Source organism: Cygnus olor, chromosome 2, assembly GCF_009769625.2.
Source record: "Cygnus olor isolate bCygOlo1 chromosome 2, bCygOlo1.pri.v2, whole genome shotgun sequence".
Taxonomy (NCBI): Eukaryota; Metazoa; Chordata; class Aves; order Anseriformes; family Anatidae; genus Cygnus; species Cygnus olor.
Genome location: NC_049170.1, coordinates 56,745,463 through 56,761,322, shown reverse-complemented (window position 1 = coordinate 56,761,322; position 15,860 = coordinate 56,745,463). Strand labels below are relative to the sequence as shown.

General features: G+C 40.0%; 1 protein-coding gene across 3 annotated transcripts in view; it reads left to right on the top strand.

The window, feature by feature from the left end:
- Positions 1-15,860, top strand: part of CNTNAP2 (contactin associated protein 2) — a 1,166,415-nt gene that overhangs the window by 768,133 nt on the left and 382,422 nt on the right. For all 3 annotated transcript variants that reach the window (XM_040547669.1, XM_040547670.1, XM_040547671.1), the window contains one exon: positions 99-205. In XM_040547669.1, coding sequence (XP_040403603.1) covers positions 99-205 — 107 coding nt within the window. The remainder of the gene's footprint in view (positions 1-98; positions 206-15,860) is intronic.

Here is a 15,860-nt window from a genome sequence, read left to right as displayed (position 1 = left end):
GACATGATGTACTGCTTGGGCAGCTCCCAATTTAGCCGTGTGTAAATCTTGATGCTCATTTAGTTTTCTCTCTATATCTTTGCATCTCATCCTGACAGGTGCGTGCCCAATCACTGTGAACATGGTGGCAAATGCACCCAGACGTGGGACATCTTCAAGTGCACTTGCGATGGAACTGGATACAGTGGCGCCACTTGTCATAACTGTAAGCCATCCTGCCATTTCAAAATTGTAATTGAGTATGGAAGACACTGATGTCTTTTGAGACATAAAGTTTAAGTCATCTTATCTCCTTGCTAAAGATTCTCAACCTTATTAAGGAAAAGTTGGTTTAAGTAGGCTCTGCCTTTTCTACATAGGGCTGTATTTATATAGTACTATTCTGTATTGTGCAAGGGTCCAAAGCACGTTGACCAAGCACATTGTCAGTCATTGCACTCTACACTTCCAAATGGACACAGTGAATGTGGCCTAAGCTTTTGGGGAGAACTGCTGACCACTGCTAGAGAAACATTGGTTCGGGTTGCTAATCCTGAAGCTTGTTTACATACTGATTTGTGGCCATTCTAGAATTAAATTATTTACACTTTTGTCTTGCAAATAAGACTATTTCCTATGAGCTCCACCTATGCTACAAAGAGAAGCAACAAGGACACATAGATGGCATAACTTTTCTTAAATCACAGTCATTAAAAAGGGAAGAACTAATAAACCAATGATGTGTGAACAGTTCTCATAACAGGATTTTCACCTGCATGTTATGGATAAACAATGCAATAAGGCAAGTAAAAGGCACTGCTGGACTGCAGTATTGAAAGGGGGATTTGGAGTCTACTGTTCTGTTTTTAACTATAGGATGGGATATGTGATATAGGATAAGTATATGGGATTATGCTGTCCAGGTCATTTGGAGATACATTGCTTAGGACCTTACTTTTTAATTCAGATGGACTTTCTAACTTAGATGTCTAAACTTTTGTTTTAATTTTTATCTTTAAAAAAACTTTATTTTTTATCACTTGGTACTACAATTTTAGAAGTCTTTTTTTTCCAAAAAAAAAAAGTTGAGCAGAAAGTTAGTCACTCAGTGGATGTTCTGTCAGAATGTGTGAGGTCTTGTGCTGTTCTGGAGTCTGGAATTGAATGGCTCCAAAATCAGTGAAAATCAAAAACTATAGTGTTGAGGTATAGGCTGAGATAACCTTAACTCTGCCCTTACTGAGCAGGCAATAGTTACCAGGATTTATAAGACGTTACAACTCTGTTTACAGTATTAATTATAGCTGCAAATAAAGAGGGGATCTGTTGAAACTTGCTAAAGGTTGTGGTTATCCTGTCTTGAGATATGGGGCTTCAACTCTGCTGCAGTGATACTGACCTCATCTGTTCTTTCCTACTCGTGCACTGTGAATGTGCTTGGTGTGCTACCTTTCAGCTCGTTATGAAATTTCTGATGTTTGTGACAATAATAGTACGAAAGAGATGCTGGAGGAGGAACAAAGTTGGAATGGTAACTGGTGTAATATAAAAATAACTGAAAGCAATTTTAAACAGGATTATGAGTTGTATGAAAAGGCTATAAAATTTAGTAAATGTCGTGATTCTATGGAGAAGAAAATTGTTTAAGTACAAGCACTTTCAGTAACATTTTACTTAAATATAAAATTATGTTACAAAGCAAGTGGTTTTGTATTCTCCTGTAAAATGTTTTTCTCAGTGTTTACAATGTTTGTGCTGGTGATGTAACAGGGCATTTCTTAAAGAGGTTAGAGTCAAGACTATATTAGTGTATATCTTAGCTCTGTACCTTATGATTTTCATGAGTTTGAGCTTTGCTGAACTTAAAGGAACAAGTTCTGTGTTACCAAAGGTTTTTGTCAGGGAATTTTGCTTTGGCCAGGGAATTTCAACACTTTCCTAAGCTTTTGACCTGAAACAAGGCAAAGCTTTACAGCCTTGACTGAATTTCAAAGTAGTGTGTTAGGTTTCTTTGAAGTTGAAACTCAAAGACAAAATCAAGGGCTGATGTCCTTGAAGTGAAACAGAGAAAAATATTTGCATGAAACCCTTGTGAATCAAAATGGCCTTGTTTCACATAGGTCTGGTCATAATATATTTATAGCATGATAGTGAAAACAACAGTTAGTTCAGAGAGGTGAAGTATGTATTCTGGGGATGAGAACAGTGCAAACTACAAAACAGAAACAGTTACAGAAAGAGTTATTTCAGATTTGAAACTAACAATTCTGATGATATCGCCAATTGTGTAGATCTACCATGCATACCTGAATTTTAAGATCAGAAAATAATTTACTTTTTAGAATAGGGCATTGTTATGTGAAGGCTATTTATCTTTCCAAGACAAGCCAAGATTTCCACACTCTGTGTCCACTATCACAGAATCGTCTAGGTTGGAAGAGACCTCCAAGATCACCTAGTCCAACCTATGACCTAACACTAACAAGTCCTTCACTAAACCATATCACTATCTTATTTTTTTACAGCTACTAGTGGGTCGATGTAGGGGTTTTACCCGGCTGGACAGCTAAACTCCACAACAAACCCTCTCACCCCCCCTCCTCAGAAGAAGTGAGGGAGAAGAAAGTATGCTTGAAAAAAAAAAAGCTTATGGGTTGAGATAAGGATAATCTAATTAAAGAGAAAAAGATAAAAACAAAGACCACAGAGAAGCAGAAGGAAGAAAAAAAAATTCTCTACTTCCCATCAACAAGCAATGTTCAGCCATGTCCTGGGAAGCAAGGCCTCAATACGTGCAGCAGTTGTTTGGGAGGATACACATCTTCATAACAGGAGACCCTCCCTCTCTTTCCCCTTTCCCACCTTTTATTGCTGAGTGTGAAATCATATGGTATGGAATATCCCTTTGGTCGGTTTAGGTCAGCTGCCCTGGTGATGTTTCCCTCCTTGTCTCTTGCCCATCCCCAGCCCGCTGACTGTGCGGGGTTTGGAGGGAGTCCTGGTGCTGTGCCAGTATTGCTCAGCAGTAGACACAACACTGGTGTGATACCAGTGCTGTTCTAGCTACAAGTGCAGAGCACAGCACTGTATGGGCTGCTGCACGGAAAGTAAACTCCATCACAGCCAGACCCTGTACAGTCCCAAAAGCTTAATGGTGAATTAACCAAAAATATTGGAGAGTTGAGTATCTCATTGCATAGGAAACACCCCAGAAATCTGCCATATTGTTTTTTCCTAACATGCTCAGTGCCCAGGGGAATGCTGTGGCCTAGCAAATACCAAGCTAGAACACCAGCTTTATCATTAGACAAGACAGAAAGGTAAATTAATACTTAAGTATTAAGATTTTAAAGATTTTTTAATACTTAAAAATCATTATTTACAGGTGTGAAAGAGTTAAAAATGGTCTTAAAAATGATTAAGATTATAATGAACATTAAACATAATCCTTACCAGCTTTATTGTATGAGCTAAATTTTAATCTCTGACTAACCTTTATAGCCTACTGAAGGCCGCCCTGCCATGCACATTTCTTAGAGACACATTTTTCAAGAGTCCATTGGTAAATGGTTCCTGGAGTTGTTGAGAACAGGAGCTTATTTTCCTCATTGCTTCTCCTCATCTCCATCATGTTGTTCAGATAACACCACTATGCTGTACCTTGCACAAACTATACATCTAGTTTTAGGCTCTAAGGTGCTTCCTTAAAACAAAATGGTATAAATTTACAAATGCATATCAGCACAAATAGTAATTATTCAAACTTCTTTATCTCAGATTTTTAATATGCAGTATCACTTGATACATATGCAGTATTTCACTTGACTCTACATGTGAAAGAAACATGATAAAAGATTTACTGACAGTTTGCTATGACTGCGCTCTATTTACCACCTCTTGCACAAACTTTGTCAGATTTAGAAAAAATCTAGCAGAACATATAAAATCAATTTAACCATTTGTCTTTTCCTAATTATTTCCAATAGCAAAAAAGTCCAATTTCTTCTCAGAAGATTAATCTTAATTATATTCATATTTACTCATATGAGACAAGCTATATTCTTTCTAAATTTCACTTTCAAACAAAAACTGTCCTTATTTTTACTTGTGTATGTCCACCTTTCCTTTGAGAATATCGTATGGGAAAGGGTTTGCTTATAAATCTTCAGTTATTCCACTGGGGGCACTAACCTCAAGCTCACCATCGGTTATCTGTTAGATCTGTAAAAGCAATAGGAGATCTGTAGTCTTAGATAATCACATCACTAGAAGAGGCAGACAGAAATTACACCGGAATATATTTTTAGAGTAGAAGTATGCTGGAAGTTTGTGGGGATTTTTGATTTTTTTTCTCCAAAATAAGTATTTGTAACAATGTGGTAAGTTTTTGTCTTAGTTTCAACATAACAGATCCTGACCCCTGCATTCTCTGGCTTTGCCTCCTCATAGCTTGTCGTGAATGTTACCTTATATTTTGGAATGTGTTCCAGAGTTACTAGGGAGTAAAGTACTGATCTTCCCTTGAGATGATGAATACATTAAGTGTCACTGAAAGTCTAATGAGCTCTGATATTTTTTTCCTAGGAATATTCACTTTCTCCCTACAATGAAATACTGCTTTAATAAGTAGTGTGTTTAGCGTTAAAATAAAGTTAAAAATAAAATTTGAGCAAGAAACTTCTCTACTAACACGCATTGTAGAGGCAGTGATAATTTTGATTCCTAATTATTGGTAAAATCAGTAATCAGAAAACCAAATTTAATCTGCATAGGCTGTAATGATTGGACTTATAGCAAGACTTCTGTTGATTACTTGGTAATAAATGATTTTCTTGTATTTCCAGAAAGGAGGAAACAACTGAAACATTCGACTTTCTACATACAGAGTCTAGAGAAGAAAAGATGGCATTATAGTGTTTTTTTTCTTGTCAGCATTTTGGGAAGTAGTCCATAGCAAAAGAGCAAATACATAATTTGTCAAAGATATGCTTTTAATCTTCACAAAAATAATAAAAGTAATTGTACAGATGCATAGTCATCACAAACAAGTAAAGTATGACTTTCCACCTCAGTAAAAACTGGGAAAGTTCTGAGAACAAGATTGAGATCATAAAAAGTAACTAACAGATTTGTTAGAAAAATAATTTTTTTTTTTTTTTAGAAAAGGCAATGGGCTTGCAGTTTCACAGACCTATTAATGCATTATGCAATCAATAATGAGAGTTCTCTTTACAATTCACTAATTATGGAAACTTGTTTCTTCCTTATTTAACGGAGGGAAGAGAGGAATCTGGCAAACAACAGAAAAAATAAAATCTTTGAAAGAAAAGCAACTGCTGCAATTAATAACAAGCAACACTTATACAACTTGTTCAATGTGATCTGAGTGAAATAGGACAGACTGTCCACTAATAGTAAGGTTGCTTATGGTCTCATGAGTCAAGTTTTGTAACCATGAACAACACATAAATGCACTAATTATCATAAGACAATATATATGCAGCTGAAGTGCCTCCAGGGTACAGCAAAATAATCCACTAATCCAAATGTGGAGAGTCATTAATGACCAAAAAAAAAAAAAACCTCTAAAGTTTGTAACATCTGCCAAGATGAAAGTGGTATGTATTTTTCCTCAGTAATTCCCCCCAGAACTTCTACTACAGAATTGACCCTCGCTAGAACTAACAAAACCTCTGTTTAAATAATAATAATAACTTAAGGGTATTAAAGTATTTTTCTTCAGTTTATTATACTTTTGAATAACTGTAAACTCAATGTGGAGAAGACATAGTAATTTGATAGTAAATACTACCAGCTGGAGACTAGATCTTTCTCATCTGAGCTTTGAAAGAGGCTTTGAAAGAAACTTGGGTTTGATATCAATAAGAGTTGATGTTGATAGAAACTAGGAAACTAGTTGTGTTTCTAGGACAATATACAAACTTCAAAATTAAGACCAGAATAGTTTCCGGAGCCTGTTTGTAAAATCTAACTCTGTTATAGCTCTGCCTTAAGAAAGAAAAATCAAACAAAAACATATCCAAGAGTATAAAATTGGACTGAACAACTACGTTAAGATGATGTTCCTATCCTGTTCCTTAAGAACTCCCATACTTATTGGAAAAGGGGAAAAAAAAAAAAAACCTCCAGAAGAGCTGCTGCAGTGAAGGTTCAACAGGAAGGAACAGTGAAGGAACAGATGAAGTTTCTCAGAAAAAGCAGGAGGGATGTCCTGGCTAGCTGGGAAATAATAATTAAAAAATAAATAAATAAAATAAATAAATAAAAAATGGTCTCTTTGCATCCAAGGTAGTTAGAGACTCTGAATTTGTGACCTAGGATAAGCAAAGTAGATTTAGGGAGGTAAATGCTGTATTCAGGCTCAGCATTGTGTGCATGTGAATGTGTGTCTGAACAATGCTAATCTTAGAGTAGTAGTTGAAAAAGGGAGCTAGAATTTCTGAAATCTTTAGAGTCTTTTGTCTCTCCTGCTCTTAGTATTCTCTGAGAAAGCACTTTGAACAACTGATTGTTCTCAGTTGGTGAGATTGGTGTCAATTTATTCTTCTCCTTTCTCACACTCGGTATCTGAACTAATCAAATGTTCAAATCTGATACATGCTCTGCATCATTTCTTGCATGTCTGTCTCTTTGCTGTTGAGAATAGAGATTCTCAAAGCTCGTTTATAGAGAAACTATTTTGTTTACAGAAGTTTATTAAAAGGGTTGTATAATCAATATGCTAACTTCTAAAGCAGCTAATCTCTTTTCCAGTAACACTTTTCAAAGGAAATATCATAATTTATAGTAGTCTGTGTGGATTCATCTCCTGTTATTTATTACATGTTTTCAAGGGATTTAACATAATGCCTTTCTTGCCCTTCGAGGGATGCAAACTGTTATTGAATTATTTGTTTTAATTTAAAACGATAATTTTAAATGGAGGTGAAGTTGTTTGGTTTAGTCTTAGGTTTTAGAATCAGAGAATCATATACAGTGGAAAAGACTTTCAAGATGATTATCAAGTCCAGCCATCAACCTGACCTATCAAGTTTCACCATTAAACCACATCCCTTATTGCCACATCCACACTCTTAAATACCTTAAATCTCTCTTAATCACTTTTAAATCTCTTAAATACCCCCAGGCATGGGGATTCCAACACTTCTCTGGGCAGCCTGTGCCAATGCTTGACCACCCTGTCTGGGAAGAAATTCTTCCTAATATCCAATCTAAACTTCCGATGGTACATCCTAAGAACATTTCCTCGCATTCTGTCACTTCTCACCCAAGAAAAGAGACTGACACCCTCCACACTGCAACCTCCTATCAGGAAGTTGTAGGCAGTGATGAGGTCTCCCCTCATCCTCCTCCTCTCCAGACTAAACAACCTCAGTTTCCTCAGTCACTCTTCATAATCCTTGTCTTCTAGTCCCTTCAACAGCTTTGTTGTCCTTCTCAGCAGATGCTCAAGGACTCAATGTCCTTCTTTTACTGAGGGGCTCCAAATTGAACACAATATTCAAGGAGCAGTCTTGCCAGTGCTACATCCAAGGGAACAATCATTTCCCTTGTCCTGCTGGCCACACTATTTCTGATTCAGGCTAGGCTGCTACTGGCCTCCTTGGCCACCTGGGCTTGCGTCCAGCTGGCAGCACCTGTGGGTCCCTTCCTGCTGGCGCCTTTCCAGCCGCTCTTACCCAAGCCTGTACCGATGCATGAGGTTGTTATGACCCAAGTGCAGCACCTAGCACTTAGCCTTGTTGCATGTAATGTGATTGGATTTGGCCCATCAATTTAGCCTATCCAGTTTCCTTTGTAAAGCCTTCCTACCCTTAAGTAGATCAATAGTTTTACTTAACTGGGTATCATCTGCAAACTTAGCGAGGGTGGACTTGATCCTCTCATCCAGACCATTTAAAAAAATGTTAAAATTGGCTGCATGACTGAGCCCTGGGGAATGCCACTGTTGACCTGCCACCAACTGGATTGAACTCTGTTCACTCCTTGAGCCCAGCCAGTTCTTCACTCAGAAAACTGTACGTTTGTCCAAGCCATGAACAGACAGTTTTTTTCCCAGGAAGATACTGTGGGAAACAATGGAAGGATCAACTCTATTGACCTGTTAGTAATACTTTGCCTAATGCAGCCAAGAATACTGGTAGCCTTCTTGGCACCAAGGGCGCGTTGCAGTCTTTCATGTAAAATATATAAACCCCAAGTCAATGCATTTTTGAGCTGTGCCTCCAAAACCAGGAAAAGAAAAGCTTTGTGCTGTTTATATATATATTTTAGTTGGGAATGGTATGGTTTTTATGTTCTGTCCTCCTATATATATATATATATATATATTTATTTATTCAACCTATTCTTAGTTACAGAGCTGTAAGCTGTGTAGTTACTCACCTGCTACTAATTTATTGTCTGCTGAACTGAGAACTGCTCTGCACCATGTGCTTATAAAATTCAGAATGTGTAATAAATTGGAGTCAGCTTGTATGTTTATTGTATGTAAATGGATGGAATGTACCTTCAGGACAGAAAGGGCTGCAGTTCCAAAATGAGCAATAACATCAGTACTGCTTGGTGAAGGTTAAATAAAGAAAATGAGCATTAGGATGCAAAGCAGAATATGAATAGTCAACCATCAGTGATTATGTTGGAATTTAAATAAAATAAAACCAGCTGGATATGACCCAATCAGATAAGGAGAGAGAGTAAGGGGTGAAACTGGCCTTCAGGTTCTACTTGTTTATAAAGTTAGGCTGTTTATATATGGTTCTAAATTAGGATCAAATGTTGTGAGTTTTTAAGCAAAACTTCTACTAGGTAGGGGAAATATGTTTGGGGCTCAATGACAGTCTGAAATCAGTGTGTAATTTGGAGCATTTTCAGTCCCTGAGTTCAATGACCTAGTTCGTGTTTAAAACTGACCAAGCAATTGCCTGAATTTGCAGCCTGCATTTGGGAAAGCTTACGTATTAGATAAGTTTTTGCAGGCAGCTATAACCTATGCTCTGTTGTTATTCAGAATGCAGAATCAAGTATTATTTCCAGGGGACAGTTAAAAGAGAACATGCAATTAAGAACAGATAACTTTAAAACAGCTCATGTATGCTATAAAATCAAAGTCAGGATTAATCACAGCCTAAAAAGGACTCAGCGTGTAAAGACTTCAAAATTAATTAGCTTTTTCTTAAACTTCTCCATTAAGACAATCTAGCATATTGCTTACTTTAACTTAATTGCAAAAATAATAATAATAATAAATTAAGGTGCTGATATTAAATTCCAATTGACAGCCATTAGAAAGAAAAAAAAAAAAGGAAAAAAAATGTTTTGAAGTCACTCCATAATTCTGGCTTTCTCAGACAGGTGAGAAAATGAAGTTAGTGCAAAGGTCAATTGTAGAGAGGCATTGTAGCTGAAGTAATGAGAATTTCTTCAGATATATCTGTAGTGTTTTTTATCTCTGCACATACAATTAAAAAATAACATTAAAAATAGACAAAAAATAATACATTCTATTTTTTAATGATGTTTTCCGTTAAAGAGGCAGTATATACCAACAGATAATCAGACATTATGTAGGTTTTATACCATTTCTGTGTACATTACTTAGGACAAAATGATTTGATAAATTCTACATTCTTGATTTTTCCATATGTGGAAGGCAGCATGATCAATCTAGTAGGATTACAGAATGAGAATTAGCATATTTAGATTCAGTCCTTTGTGTTAGCGCTTCCCAGTGATTTAATTTTGGGGCAAGTAATTTCTCTCTCCCACTTGTGTGTTTTCTGTTTTTTTTTTTGTTTGTTTGTTTGTTTTTTTTTTGTTTTGTTTTTGTTTTTTCCTTCCTCATTTGCACCATAGGAATAATGATGCTTTTTGTAAGTGCTTTAAGACTTACGAAAATCATTACAAGCAGAAGAGCTATTTGAAAAAATGAGAAGAAAGCTTGCAAAAAATCTCTTTTCATTCTAAAAGTTTAATGAAAACAGTTGGTCAATGTATAATCAGACCCTCATTTATCATCTCACAAACTGGAAACACTAAATATTAGCAAACTAATGTTTTAACTCAAAAACTTATTTTGCACAAGACAGCTATACAAGAAAATTATGAATTGCTACTTTTCTTCCTGACAATGGCCAGATTTTTACTGAGGGAAGAGGATCTCTCAAAGAAATGCTAACTGCCTCCAGTTGCAGCTTCATAATAGTGCTGTTTTCTGTGATCTAGCTGGATGAATATATGAGACATTCATATTGAACATAGAAGTACAATGGAAAAAACAGACTCCCAAAGACCTCTGTGTTTCTTCTAGTTTGTCTGACTGAAGAAAAGGGTCATAATAAGGATTTTGAAAAGGCTCTACTTTCTCCAGCAGATTCTCTAGGGCAGGTAATCACCTCTGTGTCACCCCTCAGGTATAAGACTGGTCAGTCACCTAAAAGTCTCTGAGAATTTTGAAGCTTGCTTTAAGAGGAGACACCCATCCATACTGGAATATAGCCTTGAAAATGGAAAGTGATATAGACCACCTCAGGCTCTTCCTGGGGTGGAGGAGAAGCAGCTGAGCACCCCTTCCTGAATGGGCTACTGAGGGTAGAACCCAGGTTCTAAGCAGACTTAGTATGTCAGCTGTCATTAATATATTAGAGCTGACTCTTTGATGGGTAGTTTTTGTTCAGGGGAAAAAGTGTGTTTTTCTTGGGATGTGGTTATGTTTTATGCATGAAAGCAATAGAAAAAAAATGCATTTTCATAGAATCATAGAATGGCTCAGGTTGGAAAGGACCTTGAGGATCATCTAGTTCCAACCCCCTGCCATAGGCAGGGACACCACCCACTGTATCAGGTTTCCCAGGACCTCATCCAGCCCAGTCTTGAACACCTCCAGGGATGGGGCATCCACAACCTCTCTGGGAAACCTGTTCCAGTGCCTCACCACCCTCTGAGTGAAGAATTTCCTCTTAACCTCTAATCTAAATCTCCACTCTTTCAGTTTAAAACAATTCCCCCTTGTGCTGTCATTGTCTGAGCAAAAAGTCACTCCCCATTTTTCTTATAAGCCCATTTTAAGTACTGAAGAGCAACTATGAGGTCACACCAGAGCCTTCTCTTCTCTAGGCTGAACATCCACAGCTCTCTCATCCCTTCTTCATAGGAGAGGTGCTCCAGCCCTCTGATCATCTTTGTGGCTCTCCTCTGCACCTGCTCTAACAGCTCTGCATCCTTCTTGTGCTGGGAGCCCTAGATCTGGATACAGCACTCCAAGTGGGGCCTCACAAAGGCAGAGCAGAGGGGAACAATCACCTCCCTCCACCTGCTGGCCACTCTTCTGTTGATGCAGCCCTGGATGCAGTTGGCCTTCTGGGCTGCAAGCATGCACTGTTGACTCATGTTGAGCTTTTCGTCTACCAGAACCCCCAAGTCCTTCTCTGCAGGGCTGCTCTCAATGAGTCCTTCTCCTAGCCTGTACTCATGTCTGGAATTGCCCCGACCCAGGTGCATCACCTTGCACTTGGACTTGTTGAACCTCATTAGGTTCACATGGGCCCATTTCTCAAGTTTGTCCAGGTCCCTTTGGATGGCATCACTTCCTTCTGTTGTATCAGCTGCACCACTCAGCTTGGTGTCATTTGAAAACTTGCTGAGGGTGTACTCAATTCTACTGTCTATGTCATTGATGAAGATATAAACAGTACTGGTCCGAGGACAGACCCCTGAGGGACACCACTTGTCACCAGCCTCCACCACTCTCTGGGTGCGACCTTCAAGCCAACTCCTTATGCACTGAATCATCCACCCTTCAAATCCATCTCTCTCCAATTTAGAGATAAGGGTGTCATATGGGACCTTGTCAAATGCCTTACAGAAGTCCAGGTAGATGACATCGGTTGGTCTTCCCTTCTCAACTGATGCAGTCACTCACTCATAGAAGGCCACCAGATTGGTCAGGCACAATTTGCCCTTGGTGAAGCCATGCAGGCTGTCCCAGATAACTTCCTTGTCTTGCATCTACCTAGATATTTCTTCCAGGAAGATCTGTTCCATGATCTTGACATGCACAGAGGTGAGGCTCACTGGTCTGTAGTTCCCCAGGTTCTCCTTTCTACCCTTTTTAAAAATGGGAGTGATGTTTCCCTTTTTCTAGTCACCAGGGACTTCATCTTACTGCCAGGACTTTTCAAATATGATGGAGAGAGGCGTGGCAATTCCATCAGCCATTTCCCTCAGGACCCTGTGATGCATGTCATCAGGCCCCACAGACTTGTACCTGTTCAGTTTCATCAGATGGTCTTGAACCTGCTCTTTGCTTACAGTAGGAGGGACTTTGCTTCCCCGACCCCTGCCCAGAGGTTCAGGGACTTGAGAAACATGAGAAGCCTGAAAGGCAGTGAAGACTGAGGCAAAGAAGCTATTGAGTACTTCAGCCTTTTCCATGTCTGTTGTTACCAGTTCTCCCTTCTCATTTATCAGAGGAGATGTGGCCTCCTTACCCTTTCTTTTCCAGCCAGTGTACCTATAGAATCCCTTCTTGTTATTTTTTGCATCCCTTGCCAAGCACGGTTCCATCAGTGCCTTGGCTTTCCTAATCCCATCTCTGCATATTCGGACGGCATCCCTGTACTTTTCCCAGACCATATGTCCCTTCTTCCCCGGCCTGTGCATTTTGTTGTCATGCCTCAGTTTGACCAGCAGGTCCTTGCTTTGCCATGCTGGTTTCCTGCCTTCCCTGCTTGATTTCTTACACATGGGGATGAAGAGTTCTTGCCCTCTAAGTGTCCTAAAAGAGTTGCCAGCTCTGATCAGTTCCTCTGTGCCTAAGGACGGTTTCCCAGGGAATCTCATCCACTCATTCTTTAAACAGTTGGAAGTTTGCTCTTCTAAAGTTCAGCATCTTGACTTTGCTCTTTTCCAAGCTCATATTCCTAGAAAACAAAAACATCAGCCAGGGTGTAGTTGCTTCGACCACACTGCCTCCCATCTTAACCTCTTTAATGAGTTCATCTGCATCAATGAGAAACAGGTCCAGTAACGCTTCTCCTTTGGTTGGTTTATCCAATACCTGGACCAGAAAGTCATCCTGAACGCACTCGAGGAATCTCCGGTATTGCTCACGGCCTGCTGTGTAGTTTTCCCAGCAGACATCCACATGGTTGAAGTCCCCCATCAGGATGAGAGCGTGTGAGAGTGACGCTTCTTGTACTTGAAGCAAGAATGCTTCATTCACAGGCTCCCCTTGATTGGGCAGCCTGTAGTATACCCCGACTACAAGGTGTCCTTTATTGTTGTGGTCCTTTCAACCACAAGCTCTCAATCTGTCCGTAGCTGTTTCTCAGAGGCATTTCTTTGCAATCAATCCCTTCCCTAATGTAGAGGGGAACACTCCCTCCCCTCCTCTCCTGTCTTTCTCTTCTGAAGAGCTTGTAGCCCTTTATTCCAGTGTTCCAGTTGTGTGATCCATCCCACCACATTTCCGTGATAGCGGTCAGGTCATATTTGTGTAATTACACCATGTTTTCCAACTCCTCTTGCTTGTTTTCCATGCTGCATGCATTGGCGTAGAGGCACTTTGGCTGGGCTATCAGTTGCATCACATTTCCAGAAGAACCCTTCCCTTTTGCTTTGGGGCAGTTCACAGGTATTTCCCTGTTGTTTCTTAGAGTGACAGTGTTCTCAGGTTTGCTTTCTTCACTCAGAGGTACATCCCCTTCACTCACTGCATCCAGTTTAAAGCTGTCATGACAAGCCCAGATAGCTTACTGTCCAGAACACTCTTGTCCCACCTGGTCAGCTGCGCCCCATTCAGTGTCAGCATGCCTGGTTTCTCAAAAGTGCATTCAAGACCGTAGAACCCCAAACCTTGAGCATGTCACCAGCCTCACAGCCAATCATTCATTTGGTCCGTTCATCTCCTTCTTCTTGGATCCCAGTCACCAACTGGGAGGACAGAGGAAAATACTACTTGTGCTCCTGATCCCTTCAACATCTTTTCAAGGGACATAACGTCCTTTTTGATATTTTGGAATCTCCTTGTCGCAGCATCATTTGATCCTATGTGAAAAAGTAGGAAGGGGTGGTAGTCTTTGGGACCTACCAGACTTGGTAGCCTCTTTGTAATATCATAAATATGGACCCCAGGCAGGCAGCAAACCTCTCTGGAGAGATTGTCCATGTGGCAAATGGGAGCCTCAATGCCTCTCAGAGAGGAGTCTCCAGTGACTAACACCCTTCATGCCTTTTTTGTGGCAACGATTCTGATGCAGATGGGAGACTGAGCCAACTTTGTGTGAATGTCCTTTCTGAGGTTTTTACTAGTTCTCTTGGAGTCTCCTCTCTCCTGCCCGAACATCGTATCTATTGTGCTGAGGCACTTAGGGGCAGGGGGGAGACTCCTCCTCCAGCTCCAAGCAGAGACAAGGGTCCACTCTCCCTTGTCATGTGAGTCTTTCACAGGTGTTGGTTCAGGGCTGCAAGCTTGTTTACCTTCCCCTTGCCAGGACTTAAGGCAGGGCTGTTGCTCAGACCATCTCAGCACATAATACTATTTGTCAATCTCCTGCTCAGATTCCTGGATGCTACGTTGCCTGGTGAGTTCCTCTCACCTCAGGAGAGAGATCCTCGGGAGGTCTCTTTGGGTGTAGGCATCCAACCGGGGAGGTTGTGGCCCCCCTGTCTGGGTTTCAGCCTTTAGCCTGGCAGGCTTGGTGGGTGGACACCATTTCTGTTGTAGTAGAAGGCCCTTCCTCTGCTGCTCCCAGAATACAAAATGATCCACCTTGCTCCCTGCCTGCATGCACTGCCGCCCTGACTGCCACGCCATGCCCTGGTTGCTCACGCTCCCCAGGGGCTGCCTTTGTACAACAGAGGAGGGCTGTGTCTGGCTCTGCTCAAGACTCGTCAGCCGCCCTCGTGAGGGCTGCCGGGCCCTTGCGGCTGCCTCGAGAGACCTCCATGTAGGGAACCCCCTGCATGCTGCAATCCCCCACTCTGCTGCAGAATGCATCTGCCCTGGAGCCGATCGCCTCAACTTATCAGAAGACTTTACCTCTTCTTATAATATTAAAGGCTTCTTGTCTCATGTTGGGCCTGGCTGGCAACTCTGAAAGAGTCAGGAGTCTTTTGTCACAAGCTGAATCCAAGACTAAAGTTTTGCACTTGTGGAAGAAAATGGACAGCAAGGGAAAGGACAAAATACAGAAATTCACGTGAAGGGTAACAAAACATGGTATCTTGGTTTCCTTCTGCTTTGATTGCTTTAGAACAGTGTTTTATGTGATTCCTGTGGGGTAAGCAGGCATTTTTGATTAAGGACAAATATTTGGGTTTTGTGCATTATAATTTGCCTTTATAATTAGAAGGACAAGATTTAGATTTACAATAGTATCTGTGTGGCTCTAGTAGTAAGTAGCCACAGAAAATATTTATTGTCAGTCCTCTTATGCCACTTCTCTTTCCACAGTGTATATTGCAGATGGTATTTTTTGATACAGCTTGGTTCTTGTTTATGGATGCTTCCTTTCTCAACCATCATATTCATATTCCAGTATACTCAAGCTTCTGTAATTGTCCACATTGACTCTTGTCACCTACGGGCAAGAGCTGAAGAGTTGTGATGTTTTTCTTTTACTTTTAGTGTCTTTTTTTTTTTTTTTTGAGTTTTATGCTCCTTCGTAATTTAAATGGATGACAATGCAGGCAAAAATGTAGGACCAATATCTGTTAGCAGAAGTAGGTGTTAGATATCAGTTATATTTCATAACTGTTGCTTTGAAATTTCACCTTAGCTTAGACAGCTATGATTATCTTGGTTAGACAAGTCTTTTGGCAGAAGTAATGACAGGTTGAAAACACTGGAACTCATCAAA